We start from the raw sequence: 24,226 nt of genomic DNA on the forward strand, positions 1-24,226 counted from the left end.
CTTATGCTTCCCAGCCTCCTCCTTTACAGTTTTATTTGGTCATTTAATTAAGATGTGGGAATGGGAGTAATTTGTTCAATTTACAGGCTGTTTCCTTAAAGTAGGTTAAGTCAGCAAAGTTTTTCTTTATAGGGCCAGATATTCAATATTTGTGGGCCTTTTGATCTCTGTTACAGTTATTCAGTTCTGCTGTTGCAGTGCAAAAGCAAACATAGACAATACATAAATGAATAGGTCTGCCTGAGTTCTGATAAGTTTTATCTTCAAATCAGGTGGGTGGCCAGATTTGGCCCTCGGGGGGTAGTTTACCAAACTCTTCTTTATTTTTATTTATTTACTTATTTTTTAAGATTTATTTTTATTTATTTATCCCCACCCCCCCTTGTTTGCAGTCACTGTCTGCTCTATGTGTCCATTTGCTGTGTGCTCTCTGTGTCTGCTCATCTTCTCTTTAGGAGGTACCAGGAACCGAACCTGGGACCTCCCAGGTGGAAGTGAGGTGCTCAATCACTTGAGCGACCTCAGCTCCCTGGTTTGTTGTGTCTCTCATTGTCTTTCCTCTTTGCGTCTCTTTTGTTGCATCATCTTATTGTGTCAGCTTGTTGTGCTTGCCTGCCGCACTAGCTCACCTTCTCTGGGAGGCAGTGGAAACCGAACCCGGGACCTCCCATGTGGTAGGCGGAAGCCCATTCGCTTGAGCCACACCTGCTTCCCAACCGACCTCTTCTTTAAAGGGTTGGAGGATACCATCCCTTTGCCGCTAGCTGGGATGTGGATGTGCTGTCTGGAACTGGAATAACTATTTTGGCTGACAAGGTATAAGTCACGTGTTGAAATCAGCAGGGCAACAAGGTAGGAGTTTGAGTCCTGACACTGTGGAGCCATCAGACCCACTCTGGACTGACTGCTCACAGTCTGTTAAGTGGGAGAGGGATAAATGTGTATCTTGTATGTTACTAATATTTTGGGTCTTGTAATGGCTTAACTATCTCCTTTCATAGACTCTAAAAGGTCGTCAAATATAAGTTGCACCATTATTTTATTTATCATTAAGAAAGAAAAACTGCTGTGCCAGTTATTGAGCCATTGTTTCTCAGCTCCAAATCCCCTCTTCTAGATTCTCCTTCGTGATGCCAGGACTAGGAATCTGCAAACTACATTTCTTTGCCCGCTGGTGCTCAGTCAGTTTCTGCCACAGGGGGTCATTCGAGGGACACCGGAAGGCAGGAGGAGGGAGAAGGGGGGACTTGCTCCTTCCTTTTTGCTTCTGGGTCTTAGCTATCCCCCAGAAATGGTCCTCATCCAGGCAGCAGCAGTTGGTTCCAGCCTCAAGCTTTTTCCAAGATCTTGGCCCCAGATTCAGTGTCCTCCCTCTAGAGGTACCAAGTCGCACCTTCTCCTTGGAGGACTGGATCCCATCTACGCAGGGCCCCTCCTTCAAGCGTGGAGGTTCTGAATAATCCCGCCCTCTTCCCTTTGGTCCCCCAGCCCTAGGGGTGAGGTTGAATTTTGCAGTTACTCTAAGTTATCTCAGTGTCCCCTTTTGTTCTCTTCACTTCTCCAAATTCTGTATAACAAATTCCTTATATTAAACATCACTTGTGGCTTCTGTTTTCCTGACCAAACTTGACTGATAAAACTGCCAATTGTTACACTCTGGCACAATTTTTCTTATCACTTATGCGTTCTTGTATGCTTATCAAAAGAGCCCTTTTAGGTTTATTTAGACAAATTTTCATATGTATTCCTTTCACATAGTTAAAAAAGAAAACACAAGTGAAATAAGTTTGATAAAATATTTCTTCAAATTTCACAATCCAGTGAATTCCAATTCAGAATCCAGCTCTTTTGAATCAATCCTGGGAGTGAACCCAGGACTGAACCCAGGACCTTGTACATGGGAAGCAGGTGCTCAACCAACTGAGCTCCCCCCCGCTCCCCAATGAATCACTTTTTGATTCAAGAACATCAATTTCCAACCCCATCCACCCCTGCAAATACCAGCCTCGGTACCATCAAGAGGGCTGGTAATGCAATATTTCTCTAAGAGATGTTCCATGATTGAGTCTAGTTTTCTTCCACAAGTTATCGATAACTCCTCTGAAAGTTTTGATGTTAGCATTTTCTTCACCTTACCAAAAGTTTTTTTTTTTTTTGGCAATAACTGGGACTAATTTTCCTCCCTCAACTGGTTCCTAAAAGGGTTATTTACTGAAATGTTAAAGAAGCGTGGCTGTCTAGTTGTGCCTGTAGAAATAACATCTACGTCATAATCGCCACCTGGCCAACAGGGATTGTTCAGTGTCTTGTACGATGCATCTTAATTTCACAGATGATAAAAGTGCTCATAATCCATGAACTCCAGTAACATACACGGAACAGAGGGGCGCTGACCAGGGCGTGACTTTTTTGTATTTCCTCAGCATTTTGTACTTCCTTTATCCTGAGGAATTATTGTTTAGAGGATAAGGATTCTGATTTTAGCTTCCAGATGGCCAAAAAAGACAATTTACTTTTTGTCAGTAGATTGAATTATGACCCCCAATTTAGACTTGCTCTTAATCTACACCCCGTGGGTGTGAACTCATTGTAAGTAGCATCTCTTAAAAATATTAATTTAAATTAAGATGTGGTACAAAGGAATGAAGTTGGGTCTTAATCCAGGTTACTGGAGGGCTTATAAAGAGAAAGAACCTGGAATCCAGAGAAGGCCACAGAGAGAAGCCAGAAATCTGCGGAAGCCTGGGGAAAAGAAAGGAGAGGATATTGCCATGGGATGGGAAAGTCAAGGACCCTGGTGGCTGCCGGTCAGGCAGCACCAGGACACTACCGATCCTGGGAGGAAGCAGATGCCCTCCAGCTTCCGAAGCTGTGAGCTAATAAATGCTTGTTATTTAAGCAGAACCCACTGTGTGGGATTTGTGCTAGCAGCCCAGGCAAACCCACTGTCTTCCCAGCCTGATGCCTGAACCTAGTAAGCATACATCAGATATCTGTTGAGTGAAAGAAAACATAAAGGAATAAAGTGAGGGCAGTTTCAGCTTTGGTGGTATGTAGAGAGAAGCTTCCAACCCTGCCCCCACCAGTGGTCCCCCCCTGAAGACTTGTATATGTCAGGACTCCTCTGTGGTCAATGTCAGAAACAGCTCAAACCAGCTCATGAAAGGAGACTTATTCGCTCACGTAATCTGGCCCATTCAGAGGTACAGTTGGCTTAGGACCAGTGGGATGCAGGGGTTCAAGTAATAATTAAGAGCTCTGTGGAGCTTTCCTTTGCTTGCTCTGTTTTCTTCAACCATGACGGTTTCATTTTTGATGTGGTGGGAAAGCTGGCCACTGCCAGTCCCAAGAAGATAAGCTTTGAGTTCACTATCTAAGAGCAGGAAAGTCTTCCTTGCCAGTGTTCATTTATCAGGTCTCAGGAAAGACTCTGATTGGCTCTGCTTGGGCCACATGTCCAGTTCAGGCTCAGTCACTGATTGGTCAGCCTGCACTATGTGCCTCCCCCTGTGCTGGGTGGCCCCCATAGAATGGGAGGAAGTCAAATGGGTTCTCCAAAGGAAGGCATGCAGGTCACAAAACATGCATGTAATACAGGTTTTTTTTTTTTTTTTTTAATACTTTCTTTTTCTTTTTTAAAAATCTATTTCTCTCCCCTTCCCCGCCCTCTCTGTGTCTGCTCTCTGTGTCCATTTGCTGTGTGTTCTGTGTCTGCTTGTATTCTTGGCAGCAGCACTGGGAATCTGTGTCTCTTTTTTGGTTGTGTCATCTTGTTGTGTCAGCTTTCCGTGTGTGCGGTGCCACTCCTGGGCAGGCTGCACTTTTTTTGCGCTGGGTGGCTCTCCTTCCGGGGCGCACTCCTTGCGCATGGGGCTCCCCTATGTGGGGGACACCCCTGTATGGCATGACACTCCTTGCGCGCATCAGCTCTGTGCGTGGGTCATTTCATTACATGGGTCAGGTGGCCCTGGGTTTGAACCTTGGACCTCCATGTGGTAGGTGGACGCTCTTATCTGTTGAGCCAAATCTGCTTCCCAATACAGGGCTCTTATATTCAAGTCCAATCTTTCACTTTGCCACATTACTTCCTGATCAGTTGGTCTCTGGCAAAGTTGGGAAGATTTTGATGTTGGTTCTGGGTCCTTTGATCAATAAAAGTTGTGCTGGGCCAATTTGGTTTTGCCAAAGTGAAAAGTTCCTTTTAAGTGCAGAGCACTTGAGGTGAGATTCTGGTTCCTCCTGTGGACTCATGCACACCTGTGATAGCTAGCAGGCAGGTATTTGTGGCTCTGCTGAGGGGCAGAAAGACATCAACTTCTGAGTTTCTACTTGTTTTCAGACAACCACATACTTTATACCAACTGAGTCTTTAGACACTCTTTGCTTAACATGCTGGTGCTTCTCTGTCTTCCCCTTTCCTTTTTAATTTATCCCTCAGTGTAGGCACACCAAATGGTGCAATACCATAGCTGTATTTTACTTAAAGTTCCTTGTTGGGTGGGGACTAAGATTATCTTTGTAATACGTTTCATTATGAATAATTGCTGATGCAGATAGTAAACCTCTTACCAGCTCACCTGCACTCCAGCCACCTTTATATTTTGCTTTGTGGTACTTGTTCCTGCTGTCTATTGCTGTACAACAAATGATCCCAAAACTTGCCAGCTACTTAGAACAATTACAATCACTTGTTATGCTCACAATGAAATCTGGGCAGGCATTGGCAGGGATGCTTGTCTTTGCTCCACATGCTGTCAACTAGGGCTAGAGGAACCACTTCCAGAATGGCCCACTCACAGGGCTGGCAAGTTGGTGCTGGCTTTCAGCTGGAAGCTCAGTCAGGTGCCTCAACTCTTCTCCACACGGACTGTTCTATGGGCTTCTTCCCGGTATGGTGGCTGAGTCCCAAGAGTGAGTGTTCTACGAGTAGTGGAAGTTGCCAGGCTCTTAGGGCCTGTGCCCAGAAACTGGCAAAACATCACTTCTGCCATGTGTGTATGTGTATGTGTGTATTTTTAGTCAAGACTTTAAAATCAAGCTTTGATTATGTATTTATTTAGGTATATCCCATCTTATTGCAAAAAGGTATTGTGGTCACTTACAAAAAATACCTAAAATAAAATACAATAGAATAAAAATAAAGAGATCAGAGTAAAGGTAACAGAAGAATGTTAAAATAAAGCCAGAATCCAGTAGGAGACTCAGGGTAACTGTTAAAAATGATCTCAAATTTGACCTTGCACTTCCCAGCAGTCAAAGCACAAGAAGAAAACACAAATAGTTACAAGATTCCTGACAACAGTTAGTTTGGGGCTTTGGTGTGAAAACAGACTTTCAAATCTTGATTCTACTACGTTAGATATGTGAGTCTGAGCAGGTTGCTTACACTTTCTGAACTTGAGGTTCATCACCTGTAATGAGGAAAAGTAATGCTGACCTTGTGGCTTCCCATGTGTCTGAGTAATAAAGTATGTAAAGGTGCTTTCTAGCTCTAGCAGGTTGCTGCTCGGGCACTTTGTTGCCCCATGTCCTCACCAAGCTGCATATCCTTTGCTCTAAAGGTGAGTTAACATCCCCACTGCAGGTGTAAGAGGTGGAGCTGGTTTCAAATGCAGGCTCCCCTGCTCCTGTCCAGTGCTGTGTTCTGTTTCCAATGCTAGTGGCAGCCACAGAGGAAGGGTGGTTTGGCACACACTGGCTTTCAGGAGCCCTCAAATCACTCCCAGGAATGACCACTGGCTTCACCTGTAGTGCTGCCCTGCAAGGCAGCTCTCCTTCCTTTCCTCCCCAGAAAAAGCAGATTAAACTTAGGGCCTGGAAATCTCCAGGGAGGACTCAAAGGCGAGCATCTTCATGTATCACCTTGTTGAGAAACACCAAAGATGGCTTCCTTTGCCTTGACAATGGAGGTCAGTAGAGAAACACTGGCCCTTCTCAGTCCAGCCCCTTCCTAGTTTGAAGTACCTACTGTCAAGTGTAATAAAGCCGAGAGGTGGGTTAAAACAATGGGACTAAGGTTTCCTTTAGAGCTCTCAAGCTTGCAGTTGTAGACTGGCTCTAGTCCCCCTGCAACAAAATCCCTTCCCTGCCTCCCAGCACCACCAGGAGGAAATCCAGTTGTCTTAGAATTCTTCCCTGTTAATTTATACTTGACTTTGTTCCAAACATGATTGGAGACGTCATTCTTTGGTTTGACATTGAGGACTCTTTATAAGCTGGTCCCACTTCCTTCCTGAGTCTCCTTTCTGGATAATTTACTGCCATATTTTTTTTGATCAAAACAGTCCCAGAACCCACCTTAACTCAAAGGGAGGGGACATAGATCCTGCAGTAGTCAGCCAAAGGGGTTGATGCAAAGTACCAGAAATCTTGTTGGCTTTTATAAAGGGTATTTATTTGGGGTAAATGCTTACAGTTACATGGCCCTAAAGAGTCCAACTCAAGGTTATTTCCTTACCAAACTCTGTTACCACGTGTTGAAACAAGATGGTGGGTGATGGCTGCAAGGGTTCAGCCTTCCTCTTCCCTCTTAAGGCTCCGGGAGTCCAGCTTCTTCTGCTCTCAGTTGTTGGCTGGCACAGGGCTTGTCTCTTTTCCTGGGGCTCATTTCTTTCCGGGCTCAGCTGCTCTGTTCTCCTCACAAGATCAGCTGTAAACTATCAGGCGAATGGCTCAACCCTCTTCCTGGGGCCTCTGCCACATCTATGGAGCTGTCTCCCTTCCTCTGTGTATCTCCTTGATTGAGTGTCCATTTATATAGCACACAAAGGGAGCAGGGACTCAGACTGAGTTGCCCTAATGACATGATTGAATCAAAGGCATCTCAGCTGAATCTAATACAATCAAAGGGCATCACACCCAGAGGAAAAGACCAGTTTACAAACATAATCAAATATCTTTTTTGGAATTCATAAATAATATCAAACTGCTACAGACTCCGTGTCTTGCTAGGAGTTGTCACAGAATTTTTGGCCATCTTTAATCCATCACAGTGCCTCATAGTGGATGCTTCTAGGCACCTTTTCTTTCTTTTCCTGATAGACTGACTTATTTAAGACGTAAACATGGCTGGTTTTAAGGGGATCATCTCATACATTTTTAAATTTGCTTTATCTCTAACAACAAGGACAAGTAATAATACACTGAACATTTTGAGATAGTTTATTGCCATTTTCCTCTGTTGGTGAGGCTTTTCAGCATCTATTCTGCCCCTTGCCCCACCCCCAATGGTTCCCTCCTCTGTTGCTCGCTGTTTTTGCTCATTGTTTTGCACTCGTTATTTGCTCATTGTCTGCTTGTTGTCTTTTTTTTCTTTTTCTTTAGGAGGCACTGGGAACCAAACCTGGGACTGCCCATGTGGGAGGCAGGCATTCAACTGCTTGAGCCACATCCACTCCCTGCTCATTTGCTTTTGCTCATTGTTTGTCTTCTTTAGGAGGCATCAGGAACTGAACCCGGGACCTCCCATGTGGATGGCGGACTCCCAACTGCTTGAGCCACATTTGCTCCCCATCTAATTAATTTCTAATGATTCAGACTGCTTGGGGGGACTGGTCTGAGATGTAGCATCTCAAAAAGAAGGATAAAAACAGGTGACACATTGGAAAGATTTTGTAATGAGCACTGTTTGGGCTTTCTCCAGAAGAGCAGGCAAATCTTATTTACGCAGAATTGAGAAAGGAGCAAGACAGGATATCCTGTTGTTCCTTACTTCCCTACTTAAATACATCTGTTGTATGCTATTTTTTTTCAGGGTTGATGGATTGGTCATGTGATGCACTTGGATTAAATACTTGGGCTGAAGCGTCTCATATATTGGCCCGTCAGCTTCACTTTGTAGCAAATTTACATTCTGTCTGGGACGCCAGATTGAATTAAATGTTTTAAAGCCTGCAATCTGATGAAAACTTTTCCCCCGTCAGCATTTTTACCATATTTAAAAAATAAGTATCTTCAGGGTAACGATGCAGCCTATGGCTTCATTTTCTAGGGAAGAATCCAACTTGGCTTTGGGGAATGTTATTGTAATTGGTCAGAGAACGCAGGCTCCTGAGGCTGCAGTCTGGGGGCTGCTGATACTCCAGACTCCAGGGCTTCCCTCTTCCCTTCTGGGATCCTGCCCTGCTTGTGTCAGGAACATCTGGTTTGAAGGGCAGATTAACACTCTTCTCCAGGGCTCATTTTGTGTAATCAGCATTTCATTTCAACAACTTCTCTGTCCCCCTGTGGGAAGCACACATTTTCTAGGTTTGAGAATTGTTTAGTCTCAATTTCTTGCCACTCAGGGTTTACATGAAGGAAACCCAAAGGGAAGGTGATGAGGACATGGCTGTTTTTGTTGTTTTTTAAAAAGATTTATTATTAAAAAAAACTTATCCCCCCTTCTTGGTGGTTCTCTTGTCTGTCTGCTCATTGTTCGCTAACCTCCAGGACGCACTGAGAACTGAATCTGGGAACTCCCACATGGGAGGCAAATGCCCAACGGCCTGAGCCACATCCGCTCCCCGCGGGCTGTGGCATCTGCTCATTTAGGCTTCTGCACACGTGGCGGGGTGGGGTGTCTAGGTCTTGTTGCGGTAGGGTGCGGCATCTGCTTGTCTTCTTTAGGAGGCATCAGGATCGAACCCGGGAACTCCCATGTGGTAGGCGGGTGTCTGAGTGGTTGAGCCACATCTGCCTCCCAGATGGCTGTTTTTTGTTTTCAAAGAGAGAAAGAGTTTGCACAAGCAAAGTAGTCCAGTAGCCTCGTGGCCCCAAAAACTACCTCCTGGAACTGCATTAATTTTGATATTTTATAGCATAGAATGTTAATGAATAATTAGGGGTGGAGTAGGCACAGATTCCTGCCTTAATAAACATTGAGGGAAGTGCACATGGCTCAACTGATAGAGCGTCTGTCTACTATATGGAGGGTCCAGGGTTCAATCCCCAGGGTGTCCTGATCTGTGTGGTGGCTGGCCCATGCGTAGTGCTGCAGCACACAAGAAGTGTCATGCCACACAGGGGCATGCCCGCATAGGGGTGCCCCACACACAAGGAGTGCACCCTGCAAGGGGAGCCACCCGTGTGAAAAAAGCGCAGCCTACCCAGGAGTAACACCGTACATGCAGAGAGCTGACGCAGCAAGATGACGCAACAAAAAAGAGACAGTTTTCCAGTGCTGCAGGATAATGCAAAAGATTCATTTGGAATTAATTTTGAAGGGTAGTATGAAATAAAGGTCTAAAGTGAGATTTATTTTCCTCCAAATTAATAACCAGTTAGTTCAACATTATTGCATGGTCTTACACATGTAATTCCTTTTAAAATCACTTCCTTCTTACTCATAATAGGGTCTGTTTTGGCCTATTGTTTTACTGATTTGTCTATTTTGCACCAGTAACTTTATAAAATTACAATGTGGATTCTTGAAGTCAGTTCTCAGCTAGAAGGGGAACCTGGTCCAGCTGGAAATGATGAGATCTGCCAAGATTTGACAAAAAAAGGAACTGATGCAATAAAGTAGAAAACTGAATTCATACACTGTTGCAGGAGGATGGCAGACACATCCCCAAAGCTGGCATGCCTAAAGCAATGGGTGCTGGAAGCTAAGCTTTTACAAAGGGGAGGAGGGGAGCAAGATTGCTAGAAGAATACAATAGCTAGATAGGAAATCCAGCAAATGCAGCAGTGATCTCCAGAGGGAAAAAAGTAGTTCTGTGGTCGAAAGGATATTCCTTTCAAAAGGAATATCAGGAAAGCCATCTCTAATCAGCTGAGCAAGAATGAAATCATGTCTTATTAAAAACAAATAAGGCTGGCTGACATTTTGATTGAGTTAACGATTTGGCAGATGAGGGGAAAAGCAGCAGATGTCACATATTTAGGCATCAATAAAGTATTTGTCCCAGCATTTTGAGCTTTTATTGGAACAAAGGGCTCAGCCAGCCTTCAGTAATTGGGCAGGGAGATGGGTTTAACAGGATTTGGTATTATGGGTACAATCCTAATTAAAAGATTGATTTAGAATAAAAAGACTTTGGAAAAGAGATGGCAGACTGATGGGTTTACCCAATTTTGGTTGATCTGTAATCGGTATGAACTACTGTGAGTCCAACATCCTGGCATGAGAGAGAAACCTCTGAATGAGAAGTTCCAGCCCTGTGCAAACAATCACAAATATTGTCATGGGGTAAACAATTTCTCCCTGACTGGGTTCCACTGTTATCGCTCTGCAGGGACTGGGAGAGGCACCAGCCAGACAGACAGTGGGGGTCTGGAACTGAGCCAAGAGGGGCAGAGGAGCCCATGTTCCCAGGAAAGGGCACTGATCCAGACAGCCAATGGCCCTTTAATGCTGGATGGACACAGGAAGAACCAGTCAGAACCAGTGAGGAAACAGTCAACTATGGCCCTAGGCTTTGAAAAAACCAATGGTTCACTTGGAAATGGGTCTAAAGTGTCTGAAGGGAGAGTAAGAAGTGAGCCTACTCCTTGTGGGAACAGCTACAGGAGCTGGGAGCTAAATTCATCACTGTCGCCATAAAAAGCATTTCCCAATGCCTCCTTGCATTGGTAAGCTGGGCACGTGCAGACAGCAGTGTGAATCGCTGCTGAAAGAAGAGAGCGTGACAACAGCTTCACGAAACCTGGATAGGCAGCTCAGAGGCTGTTCCCAGGACTAGGACAGAAGAGGAAAACACACGCTGAAGATGAGTCGTGGACTAGAAGGTTAGAGCTCTGGATTCTTCAGGGCAAAAATCTGATTAGAAAAATGGCTTTGCAGGGAGCTGCCCTGTCTCCATAGCCTGCCAGGCCAGTATCAATAGAAGCCTGGCTGGCACCCATGGGTGCAGCGAAATCCACGTCCTGCCCAAGACGGGTTTGCCAGGCCTTAGAACCGGCCGGCCAGGGCTACCAGCTGGGCCACCTGCGGGTTCTGTAACCTCTCTCGGCTGGTGTCTTCGTGAGTGGACTGAGACAATGCTCCCACCTCCCCTGTAAGGTTGGAGAGGCTACTGGAGCTGTGTTTTTAAAGTGCCTGACACCCTGGTGGAGCTCAAACCCCTATGCAGATGAGGAAACCCTGTGAAATGCCCCCTGGGTGGAGCGAGGCCTCCCTGAGGAGTAGACGAGGAAGGAAAGGGCAGGTGGGCACTTGGGGGGCAGACTGAGGCCAGCCTGGAGCTCGGCAGCTCGCACCACGCAGGGGACGCCCTGCCCCTGACTCCGCCTCCCTGGTGCCCACAGGACTAGGACGGGAGGAGAGCAGCCACCGCTCCACCGCCTTTCGGTCCTTGCCTGCCCTCTGCGGTGCTGTGGTGCAGCCACTCCGATGGGCTGAGGGGGCTTCAGCCATCACATGTTGGTGGGAGCACAAGGCGGTGCAAAGAGAGGACCCTGGCTGTGGACCTGCGTAGGACAAGCCTGTGGCAGCCCACCGCCCAGGAGGGGACAGTCAGAGCTCCTCCTTCTGGCTGTCGAGGGTCTGGTCTAGAGGTGGGGGGTGGCCGCCAGGCTGCCGGCTGCTGTCCTTTGGTCGCCTGCCCGTGGTGGTATAGTCCCGTAGGAGCCCACTCTCCACTCCATGCTGCCAAAGGCTCTTGGTAGCCACAAGTCCCTGCATTCTCAGGTACCCCTGCTGGCAAAAGGGCGGCAGCTTCCGGTGTGTCAGAGTGAACAGGAAACAGGATTCTACACAAAAGCCAAAGAGGTAGAGGAGTCAGTGGGGCTGGCAGGTGGGAGGGGTGCAGGAGGAGGAGGTGCCGGTGTCCCGGGGCCTCAGCAGAGTCATGCCCAGTTCCCTTCAGCCTTGAGCCTGGGAGCTGGTATTTTTCGGGCATCTCCAATCTGACCTGAGTAGCCGTGGAGCTCGCCCCTCCCCAGAGCTCTGAGATGAGGAGGCTGCCTTGACATTCTGGAAGAACAAGGCTCCAAAACAAAGCCAACCACGGAAAAGATTCGGCTCCCAGAGCTCAGGGCCCAGAGCGACGTCCTGCTTGGAGGCAGCCCAGGGTGGGGGGAGCTCAGCCACACGTGAACAGACCCTCAGCCTTCTCTTCTGGAAGCTGTCCTTGGTGTGGCTGGAAGTTGGGTGGGTGCTGTCCCACCAGGAGCCCAGAGAGCTGCCTGCAAGGATTTATTCCCTCAACAATCTCTGAGTGTGTCCTGTACAGAAAGCATTGTGGAGGCGGGAGCTGGGGTAGCTCAGTGGTTGAGTGCCAGCTTCCCATTTACAAGGTCCCAGGTTCAATCCCTGGCCCTGGCACCTTACAAAAAGAGAAAAAACAGGCCACACAGTGTCAGAAAGCACTGTGGGGAAGAGAAAAACAAAACAGATGAATCTTCATCTCTGCCACAGCAGGAAGCTGGTGCCTGATGTCAAGTGTGATCCATCACGAAACAATTATAGGTACTTATTATTTAGTTATGTGAAGGTAACCATTAGAAGAAATAATCGAAAGAAGTAGAAGTCCTTGCGTCTAGGAAAGGGGAATGGAGGTGGGAAAGAGAAGAAAAGAGTCTTTTAACCAAGTACTATAGGACCTGATTAAAATAAAATAGGAAAGATGACACATCCATGAGTTCAGTCTCCTGAAAGATTCAGAGGAAGGATGGGATGGGGGAAGGAGCAGAGAAGGGGTGTATCTGAACACTGAGCTGAGTCCTTTTGGAACTCTGGGCAAGGTTTTGTACTTCTCTGAGCTCCTGTATCTAAATCTCAACTAAAAATGGCATACTACAAAGGGGAAGCATACGTGGAAAACTAGGGTGGGTGAACAGGCTTTGTAGACTGTAAGGTGCCACACAAATCTTATTTCCTACTTTATTTCTGACCCGCAGCACAGAGACCCCCCCCAGCACCACAGGTCATGACAATGTTTGCTAAACAGAGGAGAAAGAAGATGTGGGAGGGGGACAGCAGAAGGGCAGCCAGGCTGCCTTTTGGCCAGCATCCCCTTCTGACATCACCACTTCTGCAGCAGCCAGGGGAGCAGAGAGGCCCAGCAGAATTGGGGCCAGAAGTAGCAGCTGCATATTAGCTACGGGAGCAGAGGTGAAGCCCAGCACCCTGCCAGCTGGTCTTCTGTTGGGAGGTTTCTTCCCAGTTTGAGGCAGTGACCCTTATTGGTCAATCATGCAGTGTCGAAGAAGTGGGAGCCACGAGGTTAAAGGGCCTGGGGAGGCACACTAATTGAACTCTTAACTTGGGATGAGAATACCTTTACTCCCTAACATGCACTGGCATTTTTGTGTACTTCTGGAACCTCAAGAAATAGGCAGGAATTTTGTAGTTGAGGATTCTAGACCTAGAACATGGAGTTTCATGTGTTAGTACATGATCAGGGTCAATAGTCTGCAGAATGCTAGCACTTCAAAGTTTCTTAGCTCTAGTTCAATGAATTTAATGTGTCTGAGCACCTACCTATTACACATTTAGATTATTACTTTAAACTACTGTTTTAAGCCCTCTCTACCCCCTACCCCGCCCCCCCCCCCCCAATATATATTTATACTTTATTTCAAAGTGAACTGAAGATGTTGCCTGGAGTTGAAACAAGGACACTTGCTCTATGACTTGTAGGTCAGGGACAGTCTTAACCTGCTTTGATATGAATACAGCTCAATATATGACAGACGTTCAAGAGATGTTTGCTGAACAAGAACAAAGAGAATGAATATACTATGCATTCTGGGGTTAAACAAAAACAAAATTGGCTTGCCTCAATCAGTCCCCATGGTGGATCATTTGGCTTCTTTCCCCAGGTTCCTCTTTGGGTTTAGCTCTCAATCTATCTTCCAGTTCACTAATTTTCTCTTCATCTCTAATAGGCCACTAAAGTTTTACATTGAGTTTCTAATTAACGTTTTCATTTCAGAAGTTCTATTTAGATGATCTTCAAAACTTCTCAATTTTGGTGGTCTCTACTCCATCATATTTCAAAAATCTTAAAAAAATTTTTTTTTAACATCTATCAAAGCATACTTTATATTCCACATCTGTTCATTCTAAAATCGGCAGTTTTTGTAGGTTTGATCCTATTGTTTCTGCTGACTCTCCCTCACGGTGGTTTACTTCCTTAAGTGCTAAGTGATTTGTAACTGGGAGTACATGTTCTTTGGAACTTTATCTCTGGGCATTGAGGCCAAATTTTAAAGTGTACTTCTCCAGAGAAGATTTGCATTTTCTTTACAGTAGTGAAAAGGTACTGAGGATTCACAGTAGCGTGAATTTTGGCCCCAACGCACACGAGTGGGGGCCCAGTGATTGGAAATTTCAGGTGAGATCTTTTCCCCTCACTCCAATCAGAGCCAAAGCCAAGATAAGCATACTCCCTCTGGAGTATTTTTTGCCTCCTACTTTACCCACTGAGATCCAAGCTTTACTTGAGGGTCCCTAAACAGAATGTCCCCCACTTCAGCTACACCTCATCCCCAGTGCGAGTCAGTGAATACCAAAGCTCTGTGCTCCTGATGATTAACAAATATTCCATGTCCAGCAGTGGGTCTGTGCTTCCTTATAGGGTCTGGCCTCTGGGGAATTCCCTTATTTTCCTGCCAGTTCTTTGAAAAAGGTGTTTTTAGGTGTGCTGCACTAAAAGGGTTTTCTGTGATCACCTAGTCCACCATATATCAGAAAGAATTCTTGGGTTTGGATTTTTAGATGTGGGTTCTGAAATTCCAAAGGGCATGGATCTGGTTTTTACTTAACTTCTATGTCAGTCCCTTTGTCCTTCTGGGAGCTTAAGTTACCTGCATAGAAGCTTCGCAAATCGGTGTCCAAACAGTTTTCCAGGAAGCGCCTCAGAGGCAGAATGTGTCCAACTGGGGCAGTCCAGTCTGTCAGGAAGTCTTCCACAATGTGATGGATGGCCGTGGGCCAAGGCAGGGGCCAGTCTGCAGGGCGAAATCTCACCTCCTGCTCTGTACGGAGAAGAGGGAGCCAAGTCAGAGCCAAGAGCCTGGGCTACCCATCCTGAAGCTAGCACAGTGGCAGCTGCTGCCCATCCCAAATGCTTCCCTTATTCCATCATACCTGGCTTTCCTGACAACCCTTTGCAGGGCCCCCTGGATGGCCTGTTCCGTAGCCATCTTCAGATATGTGGGAGGAGGACAGGGAAGAGGAACAAATTTGTCGTTTGTGGTCTCTAAGAGCAGAACTAAGACTAATAACCAGAACTTGATGTTTTTCTAAGACTCAGACTCTCAAGGACTCAGGATCTATTAGGGCTGTTATAAAACTGGTCTTTCTTTGAGTAGATTCAGAGGAGCTGCAATGCAATGGGTCTTAAAGGTCGCCTTGTCCAGCTTCCCCTCAGTATGGAATCCATTCCTGGTGTCCCCATGAGATGGCTGGGAAACTCAACTCTAGGAGGCAACCCATTCCCCTGTTGGGTGGCTTTCACCTTAGCTGCTCCTTTTATTGAGAATAAACCTGCTTCCCTGTCTATTCTACCTGTAGTTACTAGCTTTGCCCTTTGGATGACCATATATACGTAGATGGCCTCTTCCAGTGATGGCCCTTAACTGCGAAGCAGGAGTCACATTCCCTGGCTTGTTCATTTATTTATTGGTAGTTACTTGGTGTCAGGCACTGTGCTGGTGTTCTGTGTATGTCCTTTCACTTATCCTGATACACTACCACAAAGAAGGTGGTATCATTAGCCCCATTTTACAGCTGAGGAAGCTGAAGCTGAGAGGTTAATGGTTCAAGGTCACACAGGGAGGAATGGGCAGAACTGGGATTTTTGCCCAGACTTTTCTGTCCTCTTAATTGCTACGTTCCTATGATAACCAGCGCTAATTCCTTTCCCTTTTGCTTGAAATGGTCCATCTTCAGATTCCTCTCTCCTTCTCCCCGGGGCAGCCCCCTCTGGATGCACCTACAGCATGGCGATGTCCCTCTCACTCTGGTGCTTGGAGCAGATCACGACACCCCAGGTGTGGTCTGCCCAGGTCATGGTATGTTCCAGAATCTGAGAACATTCCTTATTAATAATCTCTGACCTTATGCCCGCATCTGGTCTCTGTGTATTGTCCCCCAGTGGTTCCCCTTCTGTCAGCTGAAAGTGTTCATGGTGACAGCTCTGTTGACAGGGGGAGGGACTCTGCTCACCGGTGGGGAGGTGTCTGTAGTAGTAGATGACAGGATGGAGGAAATTGGACTGCCAGGCGTCTTCCGTGTGCCCCACGGACCGCTCATAAAAGAAGACGTCCTTGTCAGGCCCAGAGAAATTCTTGCCATACTCCATGTTGATGACGAAGAGCCCGTGCCTGGCCTGCCTTCCTGTGAGGGTCTCCAGCTGGGCCAGCATCTGCATGGGGAACTCCTCCAGGTACTCAAACGCTGTGGCATTCCTGGGATGACGGCCACAAGGGTGGGAAGACCCTTATTACTGCAGCAGAGGTGAGGTTCGTGTGTGTGTGTATCTCCCTCCCAGAAGCTTCAACCCAACATGTCCAAAGACTGTGAACAGCCCACCCCCCCCTTACTGTCACTGTTCCAGCTGCACCGTGGGTCACGAGGGATGGAGTCCAGAAGCCTTTGTGTGCCCTGAAACGGGTATCTGGAGAGAGTTCCAGGTTGAGAGGACAGTAAGGGGGATGCCCTGAGTGCCTTCTTGTGGTACAGGAAGAGGAAGGAGCCAGTGTGGGTGGAGTGGAAGGAACCAGGGGGAAAGGGGCGGCAGAGGGGCTGGGGAAAGTGGGTGCAGCCAGGCCATGGAGGGCTCCGGGGCTATGATGGGGACTTGGGATTTCACTGGAGAGGACTGAGCAGAGATGAGGTGAGTGTCACGCGTCTTCTAAAAGGCTCACTCTGGCTACTGTGTTGAGACTAGAGCACGGGGCCACGGTCAGGGCAGACAGGCCCACTAGGAAAGATGCTGGTGATCCAGACCAACGCGGCAGTGGTGGGGCTGGCGAGAAGTGGTCGGGTCCTAGATACCACTGGAGGAGGAGCTCACAGGGTGGACTGATGGTTTGAATGTCAGGTGTCAGACAGAGCAGTCAAGGATGACATGAGGTCTTCCTGCTGACCCTGGCTGACTCTCCCAAGTGCCCCTGAACTGGTGCGCTGGTTCACCTCCTGGCTTTGGGTCAGGCTGTTCCCTTGCACCTCAGAGTTCTGCCACCTGTCCTTTGAGTACCCGCCCAGCCCTCCACCTCCTGCCCTCTGGCCTCCCTGCTCTGTACTTCTTCTCAGGAACTGTTCCCTGTGATCTGCCACTCATCACTTGACTGATAAGGAGCCCACATGGTCCTGGCCTGGGGGACTCTCAGAGCTGCTGTTTCTGCTCAGCTGCTTGGTGCCCAAGGCTTTAGACACTTGGGCTTGACTCCTTCCTACAGTCCTGCAAGATGGGCACTTTGTCCCCATGCCACAGATGGGGCAAGAAGGGCTCAGAGAGGTTAACTTGCCCAAGGCCACCCAGCTAGCAAGCACTAAAGCTGGACTGACATTTAGGTCTGGCTGTTGGCTGCAGAGCGTGTGGTGTTGATGTCACTGATTTTGACCCGGGCTGGATCTGTCTCCCCATGGGCTTCACCTCGAGGGCAGGGTGTATGGGTGAAGCTGAGCTAGGGGAGAGTGAGGGTGGGGACGGGTTACTCACTCCTTCAACAGGACGATGTCGGCCAGCACACTGAACATCTGGTAGAGCCCGGAAGCCTCGTTCACGCGCCGGATGATGGCACCGGTCAGCTGTGTGATGGGGCGCTCGGTGGAGGGCCAGGGGACCCTGTGGTGGCGATGCTCCAGCAGCCGGTGAACAGCACGCACTGAAACGGCCAGAGGGAGGCAGGGCACGCTGTGCTGAGATTTTATCTTTTGTCACCCATCATGATGCACAAGAATCATGATGCACAAGATCAAGAATTTGATGCACAGTTCCCATCAAATTCTTTGGGCCCAATATGCACTGGCACACTCAGTGCCAAATGTGTAGGAGATGAGAAAGTGGGAGGGAGAGACAGACGATGCCTTTAGGGCAGCAGTAAGCAAACAATTTCTGGAAAAGGCAAGATAGTAAATTTTTTTGGCTTTCAAGCCAGACAGTCTGTTGCCACGACCCAACTCTGCCTTTGTGGCATGAGAGCAGCTGCAGACCATGCATAAATGGGCAAGGCTGGATTGGGTCCGCGGGCCATCCCCCCCATCACCTCACACAGGACACGTCAAAACCCAACACAGAGCAGCAGGACAGATGCTGTATGGGTTCTCTTGTATGAGATACTTAGCATAAGCAAATTTGTAGAGATAGAAAGCAGAATTAGAGGTTACCAGGGGCTGGGGGAAGAGGGAAATGGGAAGTTATTGCCTAATAGGTGCAGAAGTGATAAAAAAAGATTCTGGACATTGATAGTGGTGAAAGTTACACAGTTGTCAATGTATTTAATGTTGCAGAATTGTACACTTAACAATGGTTAAAATGATTTTCATATTGGGCATATTTTACCACAATAAAAATAAATACAAAAAAACAAACACAGAAGCCTTCCTCTGAAAGCGGTCCCCTTCTCACAGCCTGTTTCTATCAAAGACTCCTATATGGAAAACCTGATTGCTCCTTCTCTTTCACAGCCTAAATCCAATCTGTCCCCAAGTTCCATTTTAAGATGCTCTGTAGATTTACATAAGGACAGAAAATCGACTGCTCTCGGAAACAACAGGGAGGCGGCGCCTTGCTGTCTACCTGGTGCCGCTGCGTGTGGCTGTGGAGCTGGTAACCATGCACAGGTGCCTGCTGGGGGGCTGCGGAGCTGGCGGCACCCGCCCACATCCTTCCTGCCAAACTGCGCCCTGGCGTGGGGCTGAGTGCCCAGAGGGAAGGGCATAGAAGCACCCCCAGGCTGCAGGGACTCTGCAAGTGTTTGACAGCTTTTGAATCCCAGCCACGTGAATGTGGCCCTTCGAGAAAATTAAATGGGAAAAAAATTACATTTTAAAAAGTACACTCATTAAACAATACCTAAGAAAATATGAGATTATCTGATAACTGAGTGAGGCCTTATTTCAGAGCTTGAAAACAATGAAAGAAATTATAACGGAAAAGTTTGAGAGATCTGATCACATAAAGCTTCTGCGTGGGCTATGGAAAAATAGAGATTGAGAGGTGAGAAGAACTTCCTTGTTAGTCTGCTTTTTGCTTATTATTATTATAGAAATAGTGAAAATGCTCTGATAATGACTGAAGTGATGAATGTACAACTATGTGATTATATCAAATACCACTGACTGTACACTTTTGATGAACTGTAGCTTTATTAATATGTATCAATAAAATTGATTTGTTAAAAACTTCTGCATGGAAAAAACATAAAAAGACTAATCATTAACAGATGAATAGATAAACAAAATGTGGTATAAACACACAACAGATATCATTCAGATGTCAAAAGGAATGGTGTGCTGATATATGCTCTAACATGGATGAATCTTAAAAACATTATGCTGGTGAAATAAGTTAGAAACAGAAGGACAAATATTGTATGAATCTAGTCTATGAAATACCTAGAATAAACAAATTCACAGGGAGAGAAAGCAGATTAGAGGTTACCAGGGTTTATGTGCTTGTGTGGGGGGCGGGGGAAATGGGCAGCTATTGCTTAAAGGGTGAAGAGTTTCTGTTTTGGTAATGGACGGTGCTGATGGCAGCACAACAAATGCAACACCACTGAACTGTACACTTAACAATGGTTAAAATGGCAAATTTTATGTTATATATATGTATATATGCTTGTGTTATTTACCACAATAAAAATAATTTGTCGAATAATATGTAAATGTAGAGATATGATTATATATGAAGAATAAAAGACAAACCCGCCCTTTTGTCTCGGTGGCCGACATGCCATCCAGATTGAGAAAGACCAGGGGGAAGCGGACTTGGCCCAGTGGTTAGGACGTCCGCCTACCACATGGGAGGTCCAGGGTTCAAACCCTGGGCCTCCTTGACCCGTGTGGAGCTGGCCCATGTGCAGTGCTGATGCACGCAAGGAGTGCCCCCCGCCACACAGGGGTGTCCCCCCTGTAGGGGAGCCCCACGGGCAAGGAGTGCGCCCCGTAAGGACAGCCGCCCAGCGCGAAAGAAAGTGCAGCTTTCCCAGGAATGGCGCCACACACACGGAGATGACGCAACCAAAAAAAAAAAAGATTCCCGTGCCACTGACAACAACAGAAGCGGACAAAGAAGACGCAGCAAATAGACACAGAGAACAGACAACAACTGGGGCGGGGCGGGGGGGAAGGGGAGAGAAATAAATAAAATAAAATAAATAAATAAATAAAAAATAAAAAAATAATAAAAAACACTTCAAAAAAAAAGAAAGACCCAGAAACTCCGGAGCGACGTGAGCCATGGCCACAGCTGTATCAGCGAACACCAGAAGCGTCCAGGAGGCCCAGGTGATGCTGGTGGCATGCATCACCACAGGATCAATTTGGACAAATATCACCCAGATTATTTCCGGAGGGTTGGTATGAGACAATACCACTTGAACAGGAATCAGAGCTTCTGTCCAACTGTGAACCTCGATAAACTGTGGACCTTGGTCAGTGAGCGGACACGGGTAAATGCTGCCAAAAACAAGACTGGAGCTGCTCCCATCATTGATGTGGTGTGACTGGGTTACTGGGGAAGGGAAAGCTTCCAAAACAGCCTGTCATCGTGAAGGCCAATTCTTCAGCAGAAGAGCTGAGGAGATGAAGGGTGTGGGGGGAGCCTGTGCTGGTGGCTTGAAGCCGCACGGAGGGGGCTCATTCATGCTAACACGCTTTTGCCCTGTGGTCTGAGTGTAGACTCGTCAGCACCTCCACGTCCCCACCTGTGCAGCTAATGCCCAGCGTGCTCAGCACCAGGAATCCACCACGACCAAGCTCTAGGACAAAGAATGTGGCGGTCTTAGCCAATTAGCAAATTGGAGTCTCGTTTTCATCTATAAGGATGGTAACCTGTTAATTTTAGTTGAACACCTGTTTGCATTGTTTACAGTGGGCGGGGCGGGCAATGAACCCTTACCTGTTCCAATCTCACCTCTATCTACCGAGCGGCAGAGTCGAGGCAGTTCTCTAGGGCTAAGTTCCTGATCCTAAGGGTTTCTTCTTGGGTCCCTTATTTTGGACCAAACTTTTAAAATTTTAACCAGAATGTAGAATTAATAGTGGTTGTTTTTTTTTAATCTAGTGGAGAAAATTGGGAAATTCTGAAGGCCAGAAACAGAGTCAGGTTTTCTAGGGTTTATGTCTTCCTCTTGAAGCTAAACGGTGATAATAACCAGTGCTTGTATGCAGATAAGACCCTTAGAGACCTCGGTGTAAATTATTTGCTACAGCTTTTACAGTTCCTGAATTTTAGACTTGACCCAAAATAAAGTCGCCTAAAACCCTGAAAAAAAAGACAAACGCAAGCTAGAGGAAATACTTTGCAACAAACATGGCAGAACATTTAAAGTTCTTTATATATCAAGAATTCTTCCCAAATTAATCAGTCAAACAGAAAAATCTCATAACACAACGGACGAGTCACATGAAAGGAAAACCAGCTGGCTGCTCATCACAGGAGATGTTCAGCCTCATTGGTGAAGTCGCTTTCTGGAGGAAACACTGGGTAAGCTGAGTTTTGCAAAAGGTTTAGGAATTATGCAGAGTTTGGGAAGGGTGCCCTGGAGGAAGCATATGCGAAGTAATACGATCTTGAGAGAGCTCGACACCCTATGCCAAGCAGGGTTTGTGTGGAGAAAAGATGAGGGACAGGCTGACCAGGTGAGTGGGCTGGCCAGGAGAGGCTCTCAGTGCCTGGCTGAGGAGGTGGGGCTCCCCAAGAGGAATCGGGGGACAAGGGAGAGCAGCAAGCAGAGGGAGGGCGTGAGCTCTTATTTAATTGTGATATATATATATATATATATATATATATACTTACAGCAAATCGATTTTATTGATACATATTAACAAAGCATAGAATTCATCCAAAGTGTACAGTCAGTGGTATTTGGTATAATCATATAACTGTGCATTCATCCCCTCCATCATCGTTAGAGCATTTTCATTATTTCAATAAGAAAGGGCATGAGCTTTTGTCTAAAGAAAGGTGGTTTTGGCTGGTACTTTGGGGACTGTGTGGGAAGCCAGAGAGAACAGGGGCAGGAAAACCAGTGAGGGGGGATGAAGAGACGGCTGCGCAGGTGAAAGCTGGGCGGGGATGGTCAAAAAGTGACTTAGGAGGGGGAATGGACAGGGCTTCCAGCACCCTCCCTTCCACTGTAGGCAGTCAGCATCACCCATCTTTCTCTCAGCTTTTGTTGTTTGACCCGGCTTGACTGTTTTCTACCTGTTCCCTTGGGACCTGTTTCTCAGCCGGACATCGTGGAACTCAAAGGTCTGGGCTTCTGTGATTGTCCACACCGTCCTCTCCTGAAGAGGCTTCCCAGCTGCTCAGGCCACAGCACTCTGCCTGGGCACTCAGTGTCACTCCCATTTGCCAGAAGCCAGGTGGGACAGCCCAGTGGTTAGTGCTCAGCTTTAGGGAGAGACAGATGTGGCTTCACATTCTACCTCTGCCATCACTAGCTGGGTGACTTAGGGCACATGGCTTAACTTCTCAGGGTCCCAGTTTCCTCATCTGTAAAATGGAAGTGAAATAACAGGTTCTACCTCACAGGGCTGTTGTGAGGGTTAATTATGTCCTCTGGGGGAAAGAACAGGGACCGAAGGAGACGGGAGAGATGGGGAAGTACCTGCCAGGACAGTAGGTAAAAGGAGGGTGACATCCATGGGAATAATGAAGAGGCACGGCGAGGAGGGTTTCTTTTTGGGGAGACACAGCTGAGTCAATAGACTTGCCATTCCACTATATATATATATAAAAAAAGGCAGTTTGCAAATTTGCAAATAGGCTCTCCCCCATTCCCTTCTCCGACAACATGCATGGGGTATAAAATAGGTTGTCTGGAAATCAACAAGTGGAAAGAGAGTAAAATGCAACAGCTCGTGGTAAGGGGGTGGGAGGCAGCAGATCAAATCCAGAAATGTCAGGGTGAAGGACTCTTGTGGTTTTTGTGGCAAAATTAACCGGCCCATGGAACACCCGCCATGCAGTAAAGTACCCGTTCGACAGTCTAAGTAGTGGTCCAAAGTACCCCTCGTTTGCAGAGGCTGTGAGCGTGCAAGGGGAACCTTCCATTTTCACCAAAGGCAGGCTTGGATTTAGGGGATTGGGCATCTGATTTCCAGGGCTGGCTTAAAAGAGTTTGTGTGTGGTACCACTACTGCCACCAGACTGCCATTCTCAAGCAAGACCCAGCAGTGTCACAAAACTGAATATCACAATGCTCCTTCCAATCTGCACCAAGGAAGCTGAGGCACAGAGTCTCTCACACAGAAACAAGTCATGAATGTAATTCTGTAATGCCTGCATTTTTTATATATATTTTACTTTTTAGAGTTAAAAAAAAAAATTCAGGTTTTTTTTAAGAGAGAGCTAGAAAAAAAGACTGGAAAAGACCAAGCAAATTATTAACAGTGGCTATCTCTGAGTGATGTGATTACAGGAACTTTTATTCTCTTCTTTGCATTATTTTCTATTTTTCAAAGTTTCTACAATGAGCACATAATTACTTTTTATGACCCAGTAGGGGAAGATGTTAAAAAAATATTAACATTGAATGTCTGGGTGGGAGAACATGGGGATGACTTCCCCCCCCTCCCTGTATCTTCCAGATGCCGTTATCAGCCATCAGTTTTTTAGGACTGCATCCTCTAGGGTAGAGGCAGCCTGTTATCTAAGTGAGTTTCCGTGTCCTCCTTCCCAAAGGATGAATGTCAGGAAAGAGAACACCTAACATTTACGGAATCTCTCCTTGCATACACCCTTTTCAGAGAGGGTATGCGTCTGCTGTCTATGGGAGAAGAGAAAACCTTTGTAGAAGGTATCTTCCAAGAGAAAGCCTGTGACAGCGAGGAAATTGCCAGAACTCTGAGCCTCAGCTGCTTCTTCCTACCCATCTCACAGGACACTGGCAGGACTGAGGGGTCGGGTGTGTGCCAAGGGCCTGGACCCCTGGAGAGACGACTTCTCTCTCCCTCTAGTAGAAGGGTTTTCTGTTCATGGTTATTTTTAAAAATCACAAAGTTGCATTTCTGTTTGGAGATTATTCTTATGCAATAAATGGAGCTATTTTTAAAAGATATTTTAATATTTTAGTGGCAAATATTCTCAACTTAGTAGACACTTATACCCTCAGGACCTAG

General features: G+C 46.7%; 1 protein-coding gene across 2 annotated transcripts in view; it reads right to left on the reverse strand.

Moving 5' to 3' along the window:
• The window catches only part of FOXRED2 (FAD dependent oxidoreductase domain containing 2), a 45,638-nt gene that overhangs the window by 13,289 nt on the left and 8,123 nt on the right, over nt 1-24,226 (reverse strand). The window contains exons 5-8 of one of the 2 annotated variants that reach the window (XM_004456390.5): nt 17,595-17,760; nt 16,097-16,338; nt 14,734-14,904; nt 9,162-11,673 (exon numbers count right to left, since the gene is read on the reverse strand). In XM_004456390.5, the coding sequence (XP_004456447.2) occupies nt 11,438-11,673; nt 14,734-14,904; nt 16,097-16,338; nt 17,595-17,760 (815 nt within the window). In that variant the 3' untranslated portion in view covers nt 9,162-11,437. Of the gene's footprint in view, nt 1-9,161; nt 11,674-14,733; nt 14,905-16,096; nt 16,339-17,594; nt 17,761-24,226 lie in introns of those variants that run through there. The other variant, XM_058308749.2, reaches the window with a different exon arrangement.

Source organism: Dasypus novemcinctus, chromosome 12, assembly GCF_030445035.2.
Source record: "Dasypus novemcinctus isolate mDasNov1 chromosome 12, mDasNov1.1.hap2, whole genome shotgun sequence".
In the NCBI taxonomy this organism is placed as follows: Eukaryota; Metazoa; Chordata; class Mammalia; order Cingulata; family Dasypodidae; genus Dasypus; species Dasypus novemcinctus.